Source organism: Epinephelus lanceolatus, chromosome 10 (genome assembly GCF_041903045.1).
Source record: "Epinephelus lanceolatus isolate andai-2023 chromosome 10, ASM4190304v1, whole genome shotgun sequence".
Taxonomy (NCBI): Eukaryota; Metazoa; Chordata; class Actinopteri; order Perciformes; family Serranidae; genus Epinephelus; species Epinephelus lanceolatus.
The window spans coordinates 21956024-21975275 of record NC_135743.1 but is presented as its reverse complement, the minus strand read 5'-3'; the positions used below and the strand labels follow the sequence as shown (position 1 = coordinate 21975275).

General features: G+C 41.2%; 1 protein-coding gene across 8 annotated transcripts in view; it reads left to right on the top strand.

Annotated features, from left to right (window-relative positions):
* The window catches only part of mag (myelin associated glycoprotein), a 38293-nt gene extending 19258 nt beyond the window's left edge, over window positions 1-19035 (top strand). For 4 of the 8 annotated variants that reach the window (XM_078171758.1, XM_078171756.1, XM_078171757.1 and 1 more), the window contains exons 3-13: window positions 514-621; window positions 4847-4922; window positions 5028-5396; window positions 6204-6500; window positions 8068-8325; window positions 10392-10652; window positions 10880-11188; window positions 13353-13452; window positions 14083-14179; window positions 14451-14504; window positions 14807-19035. In XM_078171758.1, the coding sequence (XP_078027884.1) occupies window positions 4877-4922; window positions 5028-5396; window positions 6204-6500; window positions 8068-8325; window positions 10392-10652; window positions 10880-11188; window positions 13353-13452; window positions 14083-14179; window positions 14451-14504; window positions 14807-14965 (1950 nt within the window). In that variant the 5' untranslated portion in view covers window positions 514-621; window positions 4847-4876 and the 3' untranslated portion in view covers window positions 14966-19035. Of the gene's footprint in view, window positions 1-513; window positions 622-4846; window positions 4923-5027; window positions 5397-6203; window positions 6501-8067; window positions 8326-10391; window positions 10653-10879; window positions 11189-13352; window positions 13457-14082; window positions 14180-14450; window positions 14505-14806 lie in introns of those variants that run through there. The other 4 variants (XM_078171760.1, XM_078171759.1, XM_033640940.2 and 1 more) reach the window with 3 other exon arrangements.
* The last annotated feature ends 217 nt before the right edge of the window (window positions 19036-19252 follow it).

The following is a 19252-nucleotide window of genomic DNA, read 5'->3' as shown; positions in this document are numbered from 1 at the left end:
AAAAGAAAACCAACAAAAGAATCCCATCACAAAAAGACATTTAAAGATATCTCATGAGTAAAACCACCCATGGTGTGATTTTGGAATAAAATGCAGCTGTGATACTAAATGATTTATGTGCGTCTCTGGTGCCAGTTTTTAAATAAATGCAGTGGTATTTGTTTTGTCATCACTGAATATCGTTATCTGTCCCTTCTTCCCCTGATTTATTCCTAGCACAGCACAGATAGTGTCAGTAATGTGCTGATGACATGATGTGTGGTGGCTGGGGTTTGGTGTTGTGTCAGAGCTCAGCCAACAGTGAGTGTCATTCATTGGACGGGCTTACGTATGGCGGCCGCAATGAGTGACTCCACTGAGGGGGAGCAAACAGGTGCTGGCTGACGCTGAGTTTGTGTCACTTACTACAGCCCCATGAGAGCGAGGGGGCTGGGAGTGATGTCATCGCCTGATGATGCTGATGTCACTAGTTTGAGTTTGTTTGGTTTTTTTTCTCTCTCTCTCTCTCTACAGAGAAGAAGGCTGTCGAGGTGTCTGGGTGTGAGCGAACACCCTCTAGTGGAGCTGCTGACGAGCTGTGTTGCAGAGCTTCTGTCTCTTTCTAACCATCAGCATTTCAAGGTGAAAGCACAGACTCAAGTCACAGCACAATTTCTTTTTTATAAGAACTTTTAATTTTAGTTTCTTTTCAAGGTTCACACAGCAATCCTATATGTAGACCAGACCATGAATAACTATTTTTATTGCTTTGACACAAAACATGCTCAGTTAACAGCTTTCAAAATGAGATTGAGAATGAAGTCAGTCTATTCAAATTATATTTTCAACTATAGCTCAAAATAATATTTAAACTGCTAGAGCAAGGGTCAGCAGTGTTTACTACCAGAAGAGCCATTTGTGGCCCAAAAAGATAAATTGAATCTGTCTGGAGCCGCAAAATATCTTTTATCATTATTTACAGAATAAGAAACTGATAAAATGATATTCTGGTTTTCACCCACTGTTCAGTAGCACATTATGGACCACGTTATGGACTAAATAACTGGCTGAAGTGACAGAAATGCTGCATGTTTCAGTGCCAAATAAACAAAACATCATCAGAAATGTGCCCTTGCTGTAGGTGGTGAGGAAACTGAAATTCCTTTAACATCAGATGCTCTTCACTGAGATGAATTAGATATAATAGTTACTATTCACATCTTAAATTAGCTATTTGTTTTCAATGTATTGCAGTATCTATGAGTAGCTACTCAAATTCTTAATCTGATATGTTCTCTTGTTCAGTAGAGGAATACTATTTGTGTTATAATAGATATGTAATTCTAGAGGGAAGGTTTTCACCATGAGCCCCCTCGAGTTTCTTAGCTCTCCTGCACAATCCCTGCCACGTTTATTTTTATACACGTGTTTTTATCACATATTGTTTGCTAATAACATTCAACTTCAAACACAGGCGTATTTCCAGGTGGCAGTCGGGCCCCTCCCTGGTGCAACCGCACTGTCTGGACTGTCTATATTTACGCCCCTGGTCCCGTGTGTAAGATTTAGGGAGATTTAGTGGCATTTATTGGTGAGGACTGCAGACTGCAACTAGCTAAAACTTCTCCCCGATAGAATTCCTTCAGTGAGTTTCACGAGCTGAATCACTGCAGAGGTCACTTCTTCTCCCAAACAAACAGAACCAGTGATAAACACAATTTTAAAAAAAGGTAAAAACACTGAATAGAGTAGTTTCACGGTGCAAATCAGTATTTTTCTGGCACCGCTACTGTGGCCGACACAATTGCCCTAGTCAGAGCCATTGTTTGATTTGTCCATTCTGGGCTACTGTAGAAACATGCCGATGTAACATGGGGATCTCCATAGGTGGGGACCCGCTCCCTGTGTAGATAAAAATGGCTCACTTAGGGTTGGGTGATATAACGACTATGCACGAGATATATATAGATATATTTTCAAGCTAGATATAAATTTAGACATCACTGTTTATATGGATATAGGCTCAACTTAATGCAATCCAGTGTGCATCTCTTCTCTCTCACACTCTCCGCACAGCTCTGCCCCACTCACTCACTCACAAGTTCTCCAGCAACACTCAGAGAGACACAGTGAGACAGTGGTCTGTATGTTGCACAAGCTACACTAAATCAGTCTGTGAGATGAATGAAATTACAGCAGCACATGTGCAATTCAGCGCTGTGCTGCTAGTTTGGGTGTGAGGTGGATCATAGCGCGTTGCCGTTCTTCTTGGTAGTTGTAGTCTGTTTTGTGACATGGAGACAGCGCCTGGATGCAGGCGACAGATGTGTTTAAAAAAAGCAGCCACAACACACACGTTTCTATACAAGACGTATTTAACGAGGATAAAGTATCTCTCGCTCCTTCCTTCCCTCTGCCGTTCTGTTGATGTTCTGTGCATTAAAAGGATTAATAGCCTAAATAAATAAAAGATTTAAATCATTTTACAGCTCTAGATTCATTTGAAAGGCCATAGAAAATGACTTGTTAAAGTTCCCCTGCAAAGATTTTTAACTGTTTCAAACTACATTGTATTTAGGCTGACTTGATACTTTTATACTCATGTTATGCAAAAAAAAGTTAACATATAGTCCTGCTATTTATATAATTTTTCATGTACATGTTGTGCAGCTGTATATTTACAAACAGGGGAATAATCCCCATCTTTGCATTTTATTTTGATCACAGTCTGTTTTTTATAAAAGTGCTTGAGACATCTCAAATGTGGCTTTGACTTGCAACTGAACATGTAGCCCATTTTGTCAAAAATATGGAGCGATATATCGCTTATCACCTGTAAATACAGAGATATGAATTTTTGTCTATATCGCCCAGCCCTAGGCTCACTCTAAGGTCACAAAAACACAATGATTCTTATTTTCAGGTGATTATACACAAAGGAAAACACACTTATTGTAATTCATTTATTGGACTCAAACACCTCCGTGATGATATTGGACTCTAAAACTCCGCCTTGGACTGGTTCACTTCTTACCTCTCTGGGAGGACACAGTTTATCAGCTTGGGAGCTGCAAGGTCCCAAACCCTCCCTGCTACGTGCGGTGTCCCTCAAGGATCTGTCCTTGGCCCACTTCTGTTCATTATATACATGCTCCCCCTTGGCCGTGTCATCAGACAGTGCGGGATTTCTTTCCACTCCTACGCCGATGACACTCAGCTGTATCTCAGGACTGACCCAACCCCTTCATCTTCACCTCTGTCTCTAATTGGAATTCCTGGCAAAAGTCTGCAAAAATTACAACTTATTCAGGACAGTGCTGCTAGGATCCTGATGAAAGTCAGAAAACACGAGCAGATCACACCCGTACTCCGTGGCTCCCCATCTCCGCCAGAATCAACTACAAACTTGCTCTCATCACCCATCAGTGTATCCATGGAAATGCCCCGGATTATCTCAATGAATTACTCACCCAGCAAGCTTCAACCCTTAATCTACGCTCCCAAAACCAATACCTTCTCCAACTCCCTGGAACCGAGCTCCACACTTATGGGGGACCATGCCTTCTGTTCTGCTGCCCCTCGTGGAACTCCCTACCCGGCCACCTCAGAGCCCCACAGACAGTGGATGCCTTTAAGAGAGGCTTAAAGACTTTCCTTTATAAAGAAGCTTTTGACTCAGCCTAGGACTCTTTGGATTTGTTTTTATAATGTTTTAATGATCTACCTTTTTACTGTGTGCTGTAGCAGAGATTTTTCTTACATGAAAAGTGCTTTATAAATTAAATGTATTATTGTTATCATTATATTATTATTCATTTCTGCTAAATTATCCTCCTAAATCCTACACACTGGACCTCTAACACAAAAATACTCACTTGAGTTAAGAATTCGAGTAGCTACTCATAGATACTGCAATACATTGAAAAAAAATAGCTAATTTAAGCTGTGAATAGTAACTATCATATCTAATTCTATCTCAGTGAAGAGCATCTGATGTTAAAGGAATTTCAGTTTCCTCACCATCTATAGCAAAGGAACATCTCTGATGGTGTTTTGTTTATTTGGCACTGAAACATGCAGCATTTCTGTCATTTCATCCAGTTATTTAGTCCATAATGTGCTACTGAACAGTGGGTGAAAACCAGACGTATTTTATTAGTTTCTTAATAATGTTAATGATATAAGACAAAAGGATTTCACAAAACAAACGACTGATATAATGATGTGTGTTGTTTTCCTACCTGTTGTTAAGGGAGAAAATTAGTGCATTGTGATGTTTTTGTAGATAAATATGTCTTTGAATCATAGCTGCGGTGTTATATCAGTTTTGTTTCATCAGGGGCATGAAATGAGCTATTGTGCTCGGATGAATACTGATACAGAGCCATCTGTGATGTTATAAAAATATGAAGTTGGAATTGCTTTTTGGCAATTGTACAAAAATGTTTCATATTGTAGAGGTATATATATCCCTTTTTGTCATGCCAACATCGCCTGACTCCAATCTTGGTGATCAGTGATTCAGTCAAAAGACTAGATGTTCCTTTGTGGGCTGAGTAATTGTACAACCTTTGGGATTTTTAAACCATTTAAAATGCATAGTTCTGGAGTTAAAGCTGTTTTGTTCTTCCTTGTGATTTTCAGAGTTCTACTTAAAAAGGTTTTTGGTGTAATTTGGGGTACAGTGCGTTAGTCAAAGCCCAGAAACTGTTCAATCTCAAAAACATTTTGAGGAATCGGTGTGATTCTGAGAGGTAAATGTAGTGTCTGACTCACTCAGCAGCACCAATGCTGTAAACAAGATATTTCAGGTTTTTTTCTCTTGGTGATGCTTGTGCTGTAACTGACAGGATGTTATGTGTTGCAGAGGTCTATGGTTCAGTGTTGAGCAGAGACCATGTGGTGTTTGGAGCTGCTCTTACCACTGCTGTTGATCATCAATGGTAATAAATCCCTCTACCTCATTCCTTCTTTGATAGTAGCTGTATTCTTCCACTGTCACACTATCAATGCAGTAAACTCACACTCTGTCTCTGATCTCCTCTCAGATGCCAGTTGCCAGTGGAACGTTTGGGTACCCCGGGACATCTCGGCTATGACAAACTCCTGCGTGGTCATCCCATGCACCTTCATGTATCCGTCCGGCATCAGGCCGTACCGTGGCACTCACGGTATCTGGTACTTCGGCCAGCCGTACCCTCAACTCTTCCCTCCTGTTGTCTTCAAATCACGCACAGACGTCGTGCACGAGAGCTACAAGGGCCGCACCAAGCTGCTGGGTGACCTGCATCAGAGGAACTGCACTCTGCTCATCAACAACGTCGGCACAGAGCACTCAGGAAGATACTACTTTCGTGCTGACCTCGGTGGTGCCAACATGTATACGTACCCAGACTTCTCTGAGCTCAAAGTTCTGGGTAAGTCACTGATCAGAGTGGAACACACATTCAATTGTAACGATAAATAGGGCAATATATCAATATTGTTAGTCATTGTTTTGTATTTTTTCATGCATATAAAATTAAAACAGAAATTAATAGAAATTAATATTATATCAATGTTGTGACACTAGATATAGTCTTAGATTTTAAAAAAATCGTTTATCTGAAGCGTTGTCTTCTCCTGGTTTTAAAGGCTGCATTACAGTAAAGTGATGTAATTTTGTGAACTTACCAGACTGTTCTAGTTGTTCTTTTATTTTTCTTTATCCACCTATTCTTTTTATTCACATTACTGATGATTATTTATCAAAAATCTCCTTGTGTAAATAATTTGTGAAAGCACCAATAGTATACCCTTCAATCCAACTGTCAAAATATCAATAATGAGATGTATTATATTTGGTTTTCTCCACATTACGCAGCCCAACCAATAAACCAGACACAAATATGTGAAATCAGTGACAGTAAATGTAATAATTATTTGAGTTATGACTTAGATCACCAGCTGAAAAGGCTGAAAATAGTCTTTCAAAATTTTTTTGAAAACCTTTGCCATTTAATTTGGGATAACCTTCCTTTTACAGCTTTTATATGTTTGGTTCTTTGTCATTTTAATCCTTTTTTCCTTTTTAATTTGTGTCATTGTTTTGGAATTTTTAAGGTTACTACAGTATTTTTGCTTAGCCTTGATCTCTTGCATCTCCGCATGAAGACAGAATGCTGCTTTACAAATGAAGTTCCTCTTATTATTGTTAAATCATCCAGCAATTTCCTTTCCACCAGATCAACCCAACATTGACGTCCCAGAGGAGATCGTCAGCGATGAGAGTCTGGAGCTGACGTGCTACGCTCCAGACAACTGCCCTGACATGACTCCAGAGATCCAGTGGATGTACACCGACTACCTGCCTGACCCAGAGTTCAGCTCCGACTATCTGGAGGAGAGCAACACAGCGGTGCTCTCCAGCACCCTCACCTTCACACCCAGACCCATGCACAACGGGCAGCTGCTGGGCTGCAGGGTCTACTTCCCCAACACCACACTGGTCTACGAGAGGCTCATCTCTCTGGACATCAAGTGTAAGTCAGAAAAGCACCTCTCACAATAGGCCAATAAGTAGTAATGAAACTTTTCCACTTTTATCCATAGTCTCAAAGGGACTTGTGTCTGACATGCCATACTAGAGTCCCAACAGCAGTAATGAATTCCTATCAAGCAGATTTCTCAGTGGTTGCCCAAGCTGGAACATATTCTCTTTAGTGTTTGCATCATGCATGCAAATATTGCTGTCCTACATTTAACTGAGTTATAGAGAGGCAAAGTCCCTGTGCTTCCTGTGTCCCCCATGGAGTGGTATATTGGAGACAATATGTACGGTAGTCAGCAGTGGAAGACAACATTTTTTTTTAGCCCATTTGAATTGTGCCATGAACTACAGGATGTTTGTCAGTTTGAAGAAGTATTTTAATGCTGAAAAGACAGTCTTCTCGTAAAATTTGACTATTCAGGAGAAGGACACAATACTTTTGACACTGTAGCTACATGACCAGGGAAAACAGAGGAAAAGGGCTGTGGCATTTGCTTTAGATCAAGAGGTAGAACACCTGAAACCACCAGAATGCACTGCTCCGCATTGGACCAATAAATGCTCCCGCTGGTGGGCGACATAATGAGAGCTTGTCTGTTTTTCCACAGAAAACAATATGGTGGCCATCTGGTAATAAACAACCTCATTTTGCAGTTAAACAATAAGTTAAAATATGTTTCTTAAAAAGTTTAAGGTGATTTATAGGCAATACAGTGACAGAAGGTTGGTTCATATTCGATCAGCGCTGCTTAGTTTTACCGTTTGATCTGAGAAAAAGAGGGAGAGGAGTGGCCCTCTTTTCGTGTCTGTAGTGGCGGGCATATGAAAATGTGGAAGTACGTATCTGTAGTTTGAGCAACAAACCCAGAGCCAGCAAAAATTTACTGGGTGACGTGCTTTGTGTTTGAGCTGGGAATGAGCAGGGAGCTCTGCTGGCTGGTTAAATGGAGGGAAGTTTACCACAGGTCATTTACACACACTACCCACATTGTTATGATACAGAGCTGGTTGAAAATTGGCAAAGTATCGTGTTTAAAGATAATTTTGCAAGTTCAGAAAGACACAGTTTGTTGTAGTGTCATTTAGCACAAATGTAATGTTATCTGACCTGATGTATTGTGTTCATTGACTCCTGGTCTTTTTATCAGCCGGGAAACAAAAGAAGGAGTAAGACTTTTTGCCCGCGTGAGTACATCCCAGTTTGAAACCCACAGACATCATAGTTTCAGCGAGAGAGGAAGTAATGATGTCACATTTGCGACTTGTGTAGTCTTTCTTTTAAGACTTTACAGGTTTATGAAAAACTATGACTTCCTTGACTTGCTAAATGATCTTTCACAATCACAATTCAAACAGAACAGGAGACATTAAATTCCAAACATATTTTTTGGAAATAAGGTCTCATGGTGGTCCACCTGAAGGGGGAGGGACATTGCCTCTCTACATGTTGCTAAATTTGATTCAGATCAATCCATGTTTTTTCAAGAGGCAGCCATCCAGTGTTGTCCAGACAACTGAGCTGTGGGACATTCAATTCTCTGCCTTACTTTCTCTCCCAGACGCTCCACGCTCTGTGTGGGTGAACGTGTCCTCAGAGGTGATGGAGGGCAGCTCTGTGACGCTGCACTGCGAGGTGGACAGTAACCCTCCTCCCAGGATCTCCTGGATGTTCGGAGACCAGGAGCTGCTGTGGGACACGGCGTCCAACGTCTCCCTCTCCCTGGACGATATTACGCCAGCGCAGGAGGGAATCTACACCTGCGTCGGGGACAATGGCTACGGCATCATGAACACCTCAATGTACCTGGCCGTCAAGTGTAAGTCTGTGAGGCTGTATACATGCTGTGTTCAGTTAGTATGTAGTCAGGAACTGGGGTGCAGCAAGTTGCATTGATTTGCATTTGTGAGTTCAGATGATGACCTAAAATGAGTTTACAATCAGCTTAAATTCTCCCACCAGAAACAGTAAAGGAATAGTCCACTGAAAATGTTTTGAGTATCAAATACTCACCCTCTGTAGGCTCACAATGTGGCTCTTAGAAATTTGCAGCCCACGTATCTATAAAAGACAGCAGCTGTTGTCGGCCTGGATTAAGCTACAACAGATTTCAACAGGGTACAAATAAAAAACATCCATAGATCTGTCTCAAATCATCCCTTTAGCTGCTGTTCATACAGATGCTCAGTATTTTCCAAACTATCTTTTCTTCAAAATGCAATGCAGAGCTTCAGAGCCACAAGGAGGCAAAGGCGGAAAAATAAAGATTGAGTCTACTTTTGTTTTTTCCTGTGTGAAGGCACTATGTATTCAAAATCTGCTGATCATTGATATGTAGTCTGGAACTGGGACACAGCTCATGAGTGCTTCCACTTAAACAGTGAAAGTGTGAGTAGGTTGGAGGAGTTGTGTGTTTTGAGAGCCAGAAATCTCTGCCCAAGCTAATAATGCACTCATTAAAACATATATATTTTATACTCAGACTCCCTTTGTAGGATGCTCAACATTAAAGGGTCATTTTTATTATAACAACGTATCAAATGAACATGTGAAAACAATGATGAGGAGATTGCTCACAGTGATGAAGCAACAGAGGGTTATCACCCAAATCTTTACGGAGTGAGTTTCAGCACATTGTTTAGCTGTCCGACCTGTAAATTTACTGATTTGTTTTACTCTAACAGCCCTCATGGTGTCCTTTCCTGATGTAGCAGCAGCTGTTTTCAACAAAAAGCTCCAAAAACCCACTGCCCATGTGTTGTTCACCATCAGACAGCAAAACCACACACTTAGCAACTAGCTGGTGAGCATAGCACGTAGAAGCTTAAATGGACAGTTCACCCCAAAAATCAAAACTATGTATTTTTTCTCTTACCTGTAGTGCTATTTATCACTCTAGATTATTTTGGTGTGTTGGGGGTATCAGCCGTAGAGATGTCTGCCTTCTCTCCAATATAATGGAAGCAGATGGCATTCGGCTTGTGGTGCTTAAAGAAAAACATTTTGAAAACTGAACCTGGTTACTCAAGATAATTCACAGGCTTGTTGTGAGCAGTTTAATGTGGGAACTATTTTCTTTCGACGGAACTACACCCACCAACTGTATCACAGTGCCTGAAGGAAGTTAGCATCTACTGCTTGCCCACCTAGCACTACAGAGCTAGCTGACGTTACAGCTCAGCCAAGGAGGACGCCCTTAATGTTTGCAATCTGTGCGTGCTGTCACGAGCACAAGCCTCTCATCCATGAATAGATGCACGCCTCCTTCAGTGTGGTGATATGGCTGAGGGGTGTAGTTTGGTAGAAAGAAAATAGTTCCTACATGAAACTGCTCGCAACAAAGTCTGTGGATTATCTTCAGTAACCAGTTCATGATTTCTGAAAAGAGACATTGCTGTTGAGTTTTTCAGATTTATGTTTTTGGCACTGTGGTCACCACAAGCCAAGCACCATCTACTTCCATTATATTGGAGAGAAGGTAGACATCTCTATGGCCGATATCGCCAACACTGGGCAACTCACACCAAAACAATCTAGACTGATAAACAGCACAACAGGTAAGAGGAAAAATCTGTATTTTAGATTTTGAGGTGAGCTGTCCCTTTAAGTGATAGATATTTCCCTCAGGAGCTGTTAGAGGTTGGTTGCTCTGTAACTGCTGTGATGTGTGAATCAGCTGTTGAGTGATAACATGTCAGTGTTGTGCTCACAGTTTGTTTTTGCTGCCCTCAAGTGGCCAAAAAAAAATCAGTTATTGCCAGTTTAACAACACCTTGGGTCCTTCATGTTAAAGGAGGATACACTGTATATTCTAGAACTGTGTATATGATAAACACACATTTTTCTCAAATAAACAAAATTAATCTCACTATATTTTTTTTGCAGACCCTCCCCGAGAGCCCCTGGTAAACGACTCTATGACGGTATTAGAGGGAACCACGTTGTCTCTGCACTGTAGCACCCAGGGCAGCCCAGCCCCAACCCTCACCTGGCTGAAGGATGGAGAGCTGGTGGGCACCATCACTGCAGACGAGCTGTCAGTGCTGGAGATTGCAGAGATCACACCGCAGGGAGACGGACAGTACCGCTGCCTGGCTGAGAACGAGCATGGAAGAGCCAGCAGCTCCTTCAACATCACTGTTGAGTGTGAGTGCCTCACTTTCGTGCATTTCACCCAATGGTATAGTGTAAAAAAAGAAGATTGATGATGATCTGCAGGCCAAAAGGATCATAAAAATACTAAAAATATCCTACTTTCATTGAGTAAACAAGTTTTTTATGTGAGAAACACCAGACCAAAATATTGTTTCAGATTCATATATTCAAATCCATTGCTGCATTTTAGCTTTTTACTCTGCTGCCTCCTTCAATAGATGCCCCAGTCCTTCTGGAGGAGTCAAAATGCACAGTGGTGAGGGAGGGCGTCCAGTGTGTCTGCATGGCAACAGGAAACCCTGAGCCCACCATCGAGTTCTACCTGCCCGACCTGAACATCACTATCAACGAAACAGATGGCCGGTACAACTTCTACACGCACACAGATGGACACACCTCCACGGGTATGATCAAGCTGCGGGAGAAAGGCGAGCGGGTAGACAACGGCGGCCCTGCCGTCAACGTCCATTGCAGCATCTCCAACATGTATGGAAGAGAGAGCGTACTCCTGGAGCTGCAGCAGGAGAGTGAGTTCAGACTAACTGTACATCAGAACTTTACCTGTAGTGATGCTTGATAAAATCATTTGAGAATTTCCTCCTGCCTCTGCCTTCTCTTTGTCATCTGTCTAATTGCATTCTCTGTGTTTTACTGTCTATCCTTATTTAAACTAATGTGACACTATTGTAAAATTTAAAGGATAAGTCAGGTGATATTGTACATTTTCCTTGGCAACACATCCCATGAAAAGACCACATGATTCTTCATTACCAAGAACATGGACACTTTATTTTGATCTGATCTTTTATACGCTGTCTTGCTGCCGTAAGTTAATCAATTGTGTATTGATCCACAGCAGTAAATAGTCCCCAACAAATGCAGTTTCCTCCTGTTTGAGTAGCGTTTGCCAAAAACAACAGTGCCCAGAGTGTGCAGCTTAAATGTAACTATATATTTGAAGTTTAATTTTAAAGATATACATCTTAAACAGGAAAGAATGTAGTTGGTTCTACACTATGCAGAGAAAGGCCTTTGTTTGTGGCTGTTATCTGTCGCTGATGTTTTGTCTGGTTTGACTGATTTGACCTTGACTGAATTAACCCCAGATACGCTGACCTCTACAATGTATGTTCATTAGGAATTCTGGCATTTAGGGGAGGCAAAAGACAACTGTACTTTTACTTCAGAGAAGGATAGTGAAGATTTGGTATTAATTTTGTGCACCTCTGAGCTCCCCCCAGAGCAACCCTATTCTCTAATCCACCCGGGACTTCTTTAAAGAATCTAAAGCATGGCCCAAATATCAGGAAGGGCTGAGATGCCAGGTTTGAAACATAATGTTGTGATTATTTAGATTCCCTTTCAATGTACTCCATAGTATCCTTGTTAGGTGCTTTGTAAGATTATGTGCTGCTTTTCATTTTTACATGACTTTGTTTTGTAAAAGTTTTTCCTCTTGTTGGATTGAGACTGAGACAAGCATTTGTTTTTGGTCTCTTCATGGGATTAATGGGGTCATGATAATAAGTAAGTCTATGTTAATGTCAGCCTTATCCTTGAAATTCATCTGACTAAAATGGCAGGAATCTCTGTATTTATCTGCATCTGTCCTTCGACTTTCTCTATAACATCCGATCCACTTCACACTTGGCGGGTGTATTGCTGAGGACCAAAGGAAGTGCAGTGTCGAGTGCAAGCTCTTGAGATCTAAAGGACATATTTATTAGAGGTGTGTTTTTACACACTGTGGAGTGTATTGAGAGGGGACCCCTATTAACTGTTAGACTGCTGAATGGCATGCTGGGTACAGCTTGCTCTCACTACGATACATTCAGGAACAGATGAAGAAAGAGAAACCGGAGATGTTACATTGAAGCAAACTCAAACATTTTAAGCCGCAGTGAGGTAACTTTTAGAATGAAGGCCTTTGTTCCCCAGAAGTAGTCAGGCGTGTACTACAGCACTGCTCGGGATGCAACTATGTCATGGCAGGTGTATTGCTCAGGACCCAGTGAAGCACAGTGTGAAGTAGTTTGGATGAGCGGTTCTCAAGAAAGCTGCAAGCAGCAATACCAGCAGCAGAGTGATCGGCCTTTTCTGAACATGCATGTTTTGTGGACACTGCAGCAGTTTTCATAAAAATATGATAGACAGTATAAATGGTTATTTGTGTTTTTAGAAATTAATATTAGGATACTGCAATTAATAGCCTGGGCTTTTATGTGATTAAATCAATGGTCTTTTGATGTGAGGACCCTTAGGTGCCAAAGGAATATGAATAACTTACAGGGTCATCGAAGAATGGACACATCTGTAGACTTTATATTTAAAAAGACCAGGCATCTAATTGAGACAAGTGTATATTTGTCACACCGGGCTAGTAAAAGGGACTGGGCTTTTAATTGAAGTTTTACGGTAAAACATTCTTCTCCTGCTTATTCCACATTTCTCCTTCCTACTATTGTCTCCTCATTGGTTGAGCAATCACGCTGTGATTAAGTGAACAATCCCTTAATTTGAAGTTCTAAAATATTGTCTTCCTCTTTCTTATGCTCTTCTTTTCCCCCATATGGTGTCAACTTGTTGGCTAGGTGCTAGGTGGTCTTTTCTATGTGTAGTTCAATATTGAACAATAGTTGAATAATCAACTTGAATGCTCTTGTTTTTAATCTTCATCACCTTTGTTTTCAGAAAAGTACATGATGGCAGTCATAGTTGGCACCATCGGGGGCGTGGCGGTTATAGCCTTCATCATTGCAGCAGTGAGATACGTTGGCCACAACAACAAGAAGTGAGTATAAATGACAAACTAATGTAGAGGCCGATGCGAGGCAGAAGTGGTCATTTTCCTCACTAAGCATGTTCTGAAATCCAAGGAAACACTTAAGCCTAGTCATCCATTCTAAAACACATTGTTGCACATTGTAAATGAGTGAATGTGGGATTGATGTGGACATGAGAATCATTTCTCCAGAGCAATTTAGCACTTTCTTTGCCACGACAAGTACCTGTTGAAATCCTTCCCTCGAACATCCACATTGGCTGCCTTGGAGAGTGGGTTAGCAAGCTGGACTAACCTTATATTTTGCAGGCTCGATTCCCTGCTCTCTCACTGCTTCTGTATCCTTGACCTGCTGTGCTAAATAAAACCCAGGTAGCCCTCTTAACCAAGGTGCTTTATTTTAGCCTCAAGGCATATTTGGACCCCCAAATTTGCAAGCTTTCTCTGACAAATCACCCCTGAAGTGGGTGTGAGCTCAGCGACTAAACCCATAAAATAACCACGTCACTCACACCCACAGTTGGCCTCCAGCTTAACCTTACAGAGCTTGTTGTTTTAAAATGGATGCCCAGGCTTGGCGTGTCGCCCTGCGTTAGTGGCAGTCGAGACCGAGTCTGATTATGTGACTCCGTCCCCCAGAGAGAATGGCAACCCTAGGCAGGACGTGGTCCTGGAGAACCCTGCTTTGTACTACAGCGCAGTCAAGAAGGACAAACAAAATCTGAGGAAGAAAGTGGTGAGACATGCTAATGTTAATGATTATGATTATGATGGAGGATGGGTTGGGCGACCATTCTCAGATTGTTTGGGGTTACAGTTTTGTGTAATGAACAAGTTGTGAATTATGAGACCCCATTTTGACCTCTGAAAACGAGGCAACAGGAGGAGTCTCTCCCACCAGAAGTCCAGTAGCTCCAACCATGACCTTTCCAAACACTGTTTTCTCTTGCTTTCATCGCTTCTCTGCGTTTTTCTGTCTGTTTCTCTCTCCCCTAACTCTTGCACAGCTTAAGACAGAGCTGTTGGGCTCAAAGTTTAACTCCATTCTAGAGGAGACTACGGTAAGGTTCCTAAACAAATCCCCATTAAAAGCACAAGCCTCAGTGACAGATGCATCTCCTCGCATATCAGCTTCTTTGTTCTGTACACTGCCGTTTGTTTCCGAATCTGCCTTCTGCATGGCTGCCTCATCGCTAACACAAATTGCCAAACTAACAGGAAACATCTCAGTCTACTTGTCAGTTGTCGACCAGTAACCACTAACACTTTTTCTTTATGTGGTCTGTCGCGCTCCTCCATCATCTGAGGTGTCGCCGGCACCTTGCCAGTGGTTTGTGCCGCTCATCGGTCCTTCTGTCTGCAGGGAGAAGACGGGGATTATCAACCTGTGGGCTCTATGGCAGGACTGGAGAGGCAAGAGCTGAATTACGCTGCTCTGGAGTTTATCGGGGCCAGGTCCAGGGAGGGGGCCTCAGGGAGGGGGGATGATGGCAGCAACTACACGGAAATCAAAGCCAAATGAATCGCGATCCTTCCCTGATCCCTCGGCTATGCGAGACGCAGTGGCAGCCCCAACACATCCTCAGCCCCATAAACTGTGTAATAACACCCCTTCCTCTACTGGATTTCACCCTGACTCCTTGTTTCTTCAGATTTGTCACATATAATGTACCACTCGATGCCACTACTCCCCCCTCATGCTGCCCCTCCACAATTGGACGCCCCTTTGCATGCCATCATCTGGGAAACTGGTACTTTTTCGGGTCAGAGCACGACCCACTGGACAATGCAAAAGAAATTATTTAAGTTTCTAGCCTCAGTTGTCGTACATGGGCTCTCGAACATGCAGTGTTAACCAGCGACCATGTTTTTGTTGCTTTCTCCATGTTCTTCATTGTGATTGTCGATGTTATTGTCAACCGACATGCACCTGAGCGCTTGCATCCGTCTCACTATTTCGCTCTACATCTGTCTCTTATAACTGTCACTGTGCCTGCTGCCAGTTGAAGCATCAGGGCAAGGAGTAACTGCGCTTTTTGTTCTCTTATATTTATGTGTGTCTGTCAGCAGAGAGCAAACATCTCTTCTCTTTTTCCTTTGGTTAATTACATCCTGAGACGATAACTGGCTGAGGCGAGAAATGAAAACGCGTCTTTCTTTCCACGTAATTGTATTTAATGTGTGCTGTGACTTGGTAGCCTCTCATAATAAATGGGAAAAAAAAATGTCACCATCACTTTTGATAATAATGGAAGAGGTTTTGTAAATTCAAGTGGTACACTGTCTAGTTCTGAAAAATGTCACAGCTTCTGTCCAGCATTTTCCAGTTAACTGTAGAATGTGAGATTTGGGGGGGGGGTGTTCTTTCACTGTGGCCAACGCAAAATGTCTGTCTCATTTCCTACTTCTTCACCCTAAAGCATGAGTTTGAGCTCCAGCTTGATGTGGAAAATACAACCTTTAAACTTTAAGGTGCTGCATGTAACTCTGGAGAAAGATAGCTGATTGCTGAGTTTCATTCCCAGGTCGTCAAATACCGACGCTTTGGATTGGCAGTTTGAACGAACCACCAACCCAAAGCATCAGTATTTGACGACCTGGGAATGAGACCCAACATCTCTTTCTCCAGAGTTATATTCAGCACTTTTAAAGCACAACATGTTTGAGCGCGAGTGGCCAAAGTGTTATCTCTTTTAGACAATGTGTGTGTGTATGCGTGCGTGTGTTTAAATCGTGCTGAAAGATCATAGGACACTGATCGTTGATCACTGGGGTCTTTGAGAAGTTCAAGCATCACTTCACTCGAGACGGTGATACTTTATTTTCACAGCGTTGCATCAGATGTTTGAATGAGAAAAGGTGATGCTGACTAGCCAGCTGGTTGCGCTATTCAAAGACATTTGATGGACCTGTGATGTAATATCAAAAAGCACTAATAGTCTAACTTGATAATGATGGTGTCAATAATATATATTAATAAGATGTATATTGATAGGGAAAGGGAAGCCAGTATGTACAGTAAATACCCCGCATGAGTGTTTGGCCAGCAGGCACACGTATAACTATTAAATTATGGGTAAAAGCCAGTGTGGGAAGTAAAAACAGTCCTGTCACACATTACTGACTGAACACTGTCTTAATATGAGCTTAGTGGATCAACCTCCAGCTAGCACTATAGTCAACATCAAATCAGAGGCTTGTTTACATGCAGGGAGTGACCTTCTTATTGCCTGTGATTGCGGTTTAAAGTATAATACCTGCCGTGTTATCTTTTGTATTAAAGGTACACTATAGGAGGATTGCCAGTTACTGTTTGCGAAAATGAAAGTAAAGGCCAACTCCAGATTCACTCCTGTTAGGTGTTTAGCCTTGATATGTTTGCCTTCTTTCAGCGCTGTGTCTCCTGGCTGGCTGCTGCTTACAGTCTAGCACCTGGTCGCTACCTTTTTATAAAGCCACGATCTCACCTAAACACTATGGGGGTTCATGCCCATAAATGTCCAGAACACAGTAAATGAGAAGAACATAAGAAAATACAGGCAGAGGGCAGAGTCTCTGCAGAAAAACACAGCGCCACACACTTCCAGTGGGTCATAAGTGAGGCTTGAGAGGGATTACCTCTGTAAGGGTCTATGCATCATGTTTTAGGAAAATCCTGTGCAGTATATCTTTAACCATTGGAAATAAAAAACTAAACATCTGTATATTTTTGACCAGGTAACTTAATATCGTTATTGCAGTATTGTAGGGTTGATTGTAGGTGCTTCACAAAATATTTACAGGATAAGATTTTTGATAAATACTCAGCAGTAATATGGATATAATGAGTGAAATTACATGGACATGAATTACCTGTTTAATGAGACTTGTCACGGTTATGATCACATTCGGGATGTAGTGTTTACATAAGCACAGAGAAATCGGGTTATTCATATTACCTGTATACATCCAGGTTTCTTTCAGAGTACTCCAGCGAGCATATTCTGGTGTTCACATGCTCAAACACACAGACAGGATGCTCCAAAATCCCGATCATAAATGGGTTATTCATGTCCATATAAGTGCACTCAATGATGGAACAGTCTGGTAAGTTCAGAAAATTACATCATTTTACTGTAATGCAGCTCTTAAAACCAGGAAAAGACAAGACTTAGAATATTATGACATCCAAAATCTAAGACGATATCCAGTCTTGTATCAAGATATCAATATAATATTAATATATTGTCCAGCCCTAACTCAAAGGGTAAATTAAGCATTATACTTCCATTAAATTGGGCGACTCACAAGAGACAGAATTTTACAAAGACCTGCTCCAAACCTGATGGATCCTACATTACCCAGCATGCATGTGTGAGCTGTTTCTAATTGGTTTTACAAACAGCAGGAGTACAGAACTCAGCAAAGGCATGTCACTATGGTAACTCTCTCTATATATGGGTAGACTGTTCAGTAATGCAAAATGAAAAACATCCAAATCACACCACACTTCTTCGGTTTAAACTGTTCACATAAATCCAAATAAATCTGTCACTGCCAAAATCCCAGTTTGAATTAACCATGTAGATGAAGCCTCAGCTTGTCTATGACGCAGTGCACAGAAAGACAACAATGATATGATGTATCAGGTCGTTTTTAATACCCATAATGCTGTGCAGTGCAGGTCTGAGCATGTAAACTACATATCAAAGAAGTGAGATCTTGCTCACCAGTCATTTTTCGCCTACAGCTGAGTAACACAGAGTAACATCACCGTCACTATTTTAGTGGTCATATTACAGGGTAACATACTAGATGCTGCATGTTTCTTTCTTACATTTCTTCTACCTTTTTATTGGCATCATATCTTTGGAAAGAATTCATTTGTCTTATCCTGCTTAAGTCATGTTTAAAGTATTGAACAGTGCAGGCAAATGAGCCAACTCTGTGTTACATTTGACCCAAAAAGTCAATTAAACAATGTAGATTAAAAAAACTAGATCCACAAAATATATTGGTATGTAATGCAAAAAGATACAGGAGGATGTCAGTGTTATATAGACACGCAGCCAAACAGGTTAAAAATGCAGTTCTCTGTGCATGTAAATAAACCTATCATCAACCATTCTATCACATTAACCTTTTATTAAGACATTGTTCTGTTGACTTTAGGGTGGATGTGCTGGCTAGCATTCTGAAATTGCCTGTATGCACAAAGTCAGTAACCACTTCCTGTCTTTGAATGCCTCACTGGGGGGTTTATCTTATTTTTTCTATTTACTTTTTTTTCTTTTTTAAGTAGAAATATCAAATATGTCTTACCTAATCTTTTGTCACAGTGTGTTGTAAAGCAAATTTGTATGTCCTATACTTTGTGGTGATCATAATTATCATTATGGAGATTTTTCTTTTTCTACATATATGATTGACACAATAATTCAGATCAGGGTTTTGCAATCTCTCTGCAAATTAGCACTGTTACCTAATGGCAGTAGGGTTTCTGCAATGATGTAGTTTGCTTGCTCTTTTATTTTAAACAAGCCTTTCATGCCTCAAGCAAATTCATCTGTCTTCAGTTCCATGCAAACATGAATAAAATAAAAACAACAAAAACTGGAAACAGTTGATTATTGATAGAAAACAAACTGTCTGTTTCTCATGCTATCTCTTGTCTTGGTTTAGAAAGCAACATCACCATGATGAAACTGTGTGCCCTGTTCATTTTACTTCTTTGGTTAAGAGAACAAAGCAAAAAGAAATCGCCTTCCTCCGGTTTTACAAACAAGGCTTTGCAAGGTTTAATCTGGACTCATTCAGATTCATCAGTTAG